The sequence below is a fragment of the Aptenodytes forsteri genome, unplaced genomic scaffold, assembly GCF_000699145.1.
Source record: "Aptenodytes forsteri isolate BGI_AS27 unplaced genomic scaffold, ASM69914v1 Scaffold193, whole genome shotgun sequence".
Lineage (NCBI taxonomy): Eukaryota > Metazoa > Chordata > Aves > Sphenisciformes > Spheniscidae > Aptenodytes > Aptenodytes forsteri.
Window position 1 is genome coordinate 2,997,855 of NW_008795405.1, and position 5,778 is coordinate 3,003,632.

The 5,778-nt window shown below is 47.3% G+C and overlaps 1 protein-coding gene across 1 annotated transcript in view; it reads right to left on the reverse strand.

Moving 5' to 3' along the window:
* The window catches only part of IRF2BPL (interferon regulatory factor 2 binding protein like), a 4,608-nt gene extending 3,800 nt beyond the window's left edge, over positions 1–808 (reverse strand). The window contains exon 1 of the mRNA XM_019472447.1: positions 676–808. Coding sequence (XP_019327992.1) covers positions 676–808 — 133 coding nt within the window. The remainder of the gene's footprint in view (positions 1–675) is intronic.
* Positions 809–5,778: the final 4,970 nt, after the last annotated feature.

The window sequence follows — 5,778 nt, forward strand, 5'->3', positions numbered from 1 at the left end:
GCTCCTCCGCCGCGAAAACGCGGCCAGGAAGCGCATGCACAATGATGGGGGGTGGTGTGGTGGGGTGGCTTTTTTCCTGGCCGGGCTTTCTAAGTTCAAATGTCTCGTTTTCAGGATTTGGTAAACCCGCGGATCGCCCCGCTTTGCCTCCGTGACGACTGCGCGGCGTCCCGCCACCGAGGCTGTCGGTGGGATTCCCGTGCGCTCCGGCTGCTGAGGCAAACGGGGGGGATCCCGCCTTAATATCCGATCTCGTGTTTCTCTTTCAGTGATCCCGGTGACAGAATGACACAGTTTCTGTAAGCCCGTGACTACATCAGAAGCTCTTCCACTTTTGATTTGTTTAAATCAGCCATGTTTGCCGAGTGTTTAAGGTTGGGCTGGGAAAGATAGTGCTGTGCGTTGCTCAAGGGTGTAGGAGAGGCCAGGCAGGTGAGTAATCGCTGTGATCTCATCTCGCTAATGCAAAGGGACATAGGATTTCCCCTGCGCTGTGAGAACACACGGCTTTTTTTTTTTTTCTATTTGCCCCTTTAAATAGCTTGCTAACATTTGCATAACACTGCTAACAGGCAAATTACTCAAAACAGCCTCGGCTCATGCAAATAAGCCGAGAATTCATTTCACTGGGAGGAAAACAAAACAAAAAAACCCCGAAGCCTGCCTTCTCCTCACCGCGGTCCCCAAAGTTGCCCGCTTCCCGCCCGCCCCCGCGGCCACGCCGGTGCCCGCGCTCGCCAGGAGGGGCTCTGCACGGCCCGCTGTTACTCTCGCTGCAGTCGGTGGCTGTTTTTGCAAACACCGACATCGCTGTCCACGTCCAAAGAATAATAAACTCCCACTGCGGGGACGCGGTTCGGCAGGGACCCGGCGGGCTGCGCTGCGGGCGGCAACCGGCATCGCGTCACTGGCGTACACCCGGGCTCACGGGTGCCCGCGGCGGCAGCGCGCAGCGGGGGGAACGCTCGATAAACGCGGAGCCTCTCCCAGCTGGGCTGTGTTGGATGGGTTTCTTTCCTTCAGTACCTCTTCCTGATTCCTTTGTTGCTAGACACGCCGAAAAACCCGTCCATTACCGGTTTCCCCCTGCGCTTTAAAGGGACTTGGGGTTTCTGTGGCGTGGTGCCATGGCTCCCTCACACACACACGCACGCCCAGCAGCGATGCAGCACCGAGCAGGAAAGATCCCTTGTATTCGGTTAATAACGTTTCAAAACTCACACGACAAAAAGTTGTTGCTTTAAATAATTCGTTTCATATCTCCAATGCGTCTCATTTCCATTTTTAGTTGTTTTATGTGCGTCTGGTTATAATCTATAAAGCTGGCAAACGACTGTGATATGTATGTGAGCGGAATTATTTTACAGGGAAGACTTAATGAAATGCATACGCTGAAGTTACAGAAATGGTAGGAGCAGATAAAATACAGTAAGAAAATCAATTCTGACAAAGTGACTTTTTCAGGGGAAGCTTGCAGAAGCAGCGAGTAGAGATAGAAAAGTCTTTGAATTATATGAGTCTCCTATATGGAAACTGGCTGAAGAAGAAGCACTAAAGGAGAGTGGATTTCACACTTAGAAATTTCACACCTAAACTGTGGACATTATAGAGGCTTCGCAGAAGCAAGCTTCCAGGAAGGCAGATGAAAGCTGGTCAAAGTAAAAGTCTTTGCTTCCAGCCACAGTGATTTAGTGATGGCTGCAGGATTTCTGCATTAATATGACTTCACTTGACTAAACAAGCATGTGTTCGCTCTGATTCATACTGGAAGGTCAACTCCTTTCCTATCCTTTTACTGCCCCGTGTTGCTCTTCATATGAGAAGCAGAACTGGGCTGTGGGAAAAGGTCAGCCCCTGCTTAAAAAACTCAGGTTGAGAGAGCTGAGGCTTTCCCCTTCATCCCGACTGTCTGGGAATGCAGAACTGCAGCATATCCCGACCGTATTTCAGTCCCCGGGTTATACAAACCCAACACATGACAAGGCACTCTGTGTGCTTGAACCGCCCCTCACCCTGGCTCCTCGCTCCACTGAATCCTGCAAGAAAGCCCTTTTTTGGTAACACTCACCTCACAGGAACAGACTTCTTGGCTCACAAGAGCAGTCTTTATAGTGGGTGTAAATAATAATCACCTTAGATATAATCTAGCCTCAGAAAACCATTTACAGGTGCTGTCAACTCCCTTTATAGTTTGTGAATAGAAAAAGAGCAGAGATTAGCATCTGTGACCCGACCAAACTGCCTTTACTTTTACTTGCAGGATACAGTCGTGGAAATATGTTTGTTTTTCCGTAATGATTAAACTTTGATTTAAACTTTGGTCATGGGCACGTACTGTACCATTACGCAAGCGGCACTTAAGGATGAAGTGTCAGCATAGCAACAATATGGCCAGCAGCAGCGGTGATCTCTGCAAAGCTGATTGATGAAGAGAACTGCAATGTAAATGCAAATAAATGCCACGCCGTGGCACCTTCACAGGGAACGAGTTGTCAGTATCAATCTAATCGGGTAGGGGAAAACAGATTGAACGGTGGCAATGTAACAAAACTCCAATCTATGGCAGCGCTGTCCCTGCGAGGGTAGCAGCGTGCTTTTCTGCTCACCTTCCGCCTTTCCTCTCCTTTGCCATGCAGAATGGCGGGGCAGGAGCGATCCAGATAGGTCTTGCTGGATTTATACTAAACACGTCTGGTGTTTATTTAGCTCTGAAATAATCCAGGAATTAAAATTACGTTTGGAAGAGGAAAAGAGGAAGCCCAAACAATGAAGCCATTCAGGTGCCTGATCTGGCTAACTGAAAGAAAGAAGCGAGCAAACAGCAAAAAAGCGCCTAAGAACCCCCCCCCCCCCCCCCACAAGCTTGTTTTTCCCCGACAGTAGCTTGTTTAATATAAGAGGGAGGAGCGCAAGGAGGGACGGAGCCGCGGCCGCAAACAATTGCCACCCAGCTAATGCTTTTTACGCAGGAACGCGAGTCAGCACTTTCGATGCAGCATTAGGGATTCTGCGGAGATTGCCCAAATTTTACGACCTGCCAGTAGTCGCAAGGGACAAGGAATATAATTTTCACTATCAGAAGTGAAATCTACTAACTCCTTCCTTTCAGTGCTAGGATAAATACTGCCATCCGATAATCCCTTTCCCTTCATTCCTATTACCCTCTTTATTTGGAAGTACACACGCACACATTTGGAAGTACACATCTGTGTAACGTTAAAGCAGCAGGTGAAGCTTTGATTTAAACGAAGGAATCCAAACGATCAGACGAAAGACGGCGTGCGGGAGCCGGCCAGCACCTTTCTAAGTGCCACCAGCAGGTATGGGAAGCAGAGGGTGCAACGCACCATGAAGGAAGAAGTCACAAAACCCAGGTGCCTGGCTACGCCCCAGGTCTGCCGGACTCTGCTCCGTGCCGTTCTCGTGCAGGAGCTCCCAAAATACGGGGATTACTGTTGATCTGGATGCGAGAGGAGTACTGTTGATTATCGATCAGCAGTCCACTGTTAATTATGGGGAATACAGGGCAGCCCCAGAGTTTGCAAGCAGTAACAGTTAGGAGCCCATGATCTCGGCAGCTTCGGAATGAACGGTCTGGTCTGGCTCTAAATGCTCACAGCCTGGGAATACGTTTAACTCTTTTCTGCTCGCTTTACGAAGTTTTGGCACTGATCAGTGCAGCAGCCACAGCAGCTGGTTCTTCTGCAGGCGCTCACCTACAGAAATGGCTCTTTCCTCAGTGGTCAAAACAGCAGCTACAGCTGGAAAAAAATAGCAGAACCAGAAGGGAAGCGCACTCCCGAGAGTGTGATTTACATGGATTCACCTCGGTATAGCAAAATAAAATCTGTCACAATCAAATTACTGGCCTCAAAACAATGCAGAGATTAGCAGTGAACAGAGCACTCGGTGGTAAAGGGAGTGCGTTCAGCAAATCAAAACACAAACACTTCAGGAAGGAGTTGCAGAATTTTGTCAAATTAAAAGTTAAACAACATTGTCTTCTACTAGGAGCTGCCAGGAAGTGTCAAAACACCTAGTTACAAAGAATTGGAGTGTAATTACGTGTTTCTGTTTATCGTTTCCGTTCTCATCTCATTATAATTCTGGTTTTTCCTACCATTCTTCAGGTAGTGAGCCTTGCTGACATACAGAGCCTATCGCTTTCCCACCTAGGAACTCTTCCCTCCTTCCTTTTTTTCTTTCTCTCCTTGGTCTGCAGTGCGGACACATTTCTTAACGGACGCTGCCTGTCGTGTCCTCCGGTTTTACCGGTCCCATTTCCACATTGCTGCTGGCTGCTGGAGAGCCCAGGGCACAGCCGGGCGGGAGGCTGCCCTGCTCGCAGCCCGGCCGCCCTCGAGGCCGGGCCGCCGCCGCCCCCCGTGTCCAGCCGCGCCAGCTCTGTAGCTCCGCGACCCAGCAACCTCTCGCTTCTGCCCCGGAAAGCAGTTAGGGCTCCTCTTTGAGACCCGCCCCAAATCGATTTTCCTACAGCTGTCTTTATGGTTTTAAAACCCGCCTGCGAGCCCAGATTTCCGCACGTTAACCTTTGCCAAATCTTACAGTGCAAAATAAGACACCTATAATTAATTCTGCTCGCTCCGCAAGGGACTAGCGACTGGGTAGCGTGTTTTAGGCTGGGATATGCAGAGGCTGGGTCCTCCGCTGTTGTTATTTTTACTTTGTCCCTGGACTGTTTTCATCTTACATCCTGTGGACGTAGTAAACAATCAACAATAATGAATCAACTGAATCGGTACATTTTTTAAGGCTATTCCCACTGAGAGCCACTTGCACTTTCGTGACAGTTAAGAATCTGCCAAACATTAGCTTAGTTACCAGCAAGACAGGCTCCCCCCTCCCTTCACCCCATACACAGATTGTTTATCAAAACGTGCTGCCAAGAAAAATATCCCTGCTTTTGGCCTCCACCAGTGATTAATAACACTTGAGAACTGAACAAAACTTTACTGTGTTTTCCAAAAAAATGGGGGAGGTGGGAAGGAGGGGGGGGAGGTTAAGAAAGAAAGAAAGAGAAGGAAAGGAAAGGAAAGGAAAGGAAAAGAAACTGCACTATCTTAAGTTATTTCACATGGCATAACCTCCTTTTCCTCTGTAACTAGGCCATCTGAAAAGACCTAAACCACTTTTTCTCCAAGACCATGTTATAAATGCCGATTAACATTGTTATTGAAAGAAGGATGATATGGACATAGGATAAGGGTGAGAACAGAAGGGGGGGAGGCAGTTTCTTTTATTAGCACATATCAAGATGAGCTATGGGGGGAAACTGAGAGAAAAAAAAAGATCATTTACTTTCTTTTCAAAGACTGTTGGTAAAATTCCTAAGGGAGACTAAGTGCCAAAATTAACTGTCTTGGTGTATTACTTTTAGACACTACTGCCTGGGTGAATTAAGTCAAGTCTTCAAGCGGCAGCCAAACATAGCTGCAAGCTGAAAAAGAGGCACTACATTTCCTTATTTTGTGGTGAAACTCACAAATTTGTGGAGATTGTCTTTGCTCCAGGATTTTTTTCATCTCTCTCTCTCTTTCGCCTTCTGGGCTATTTTTATTATTTTATATTTGGCATTATAAATGTGTTTTGTAATGGGAAGGCAAGGTAAGAAACAAGCAATTGTTAAGAAAAACGAGAAAAGTAAAAAAAAGCAAGTGCATCCATGTATACTGTATCTATTTATATGTATACATACATATGTAAGTCGTGTAAGGTATTTTTGATTACTCTGTACTCCAAAAGACATTATTTAGTAAA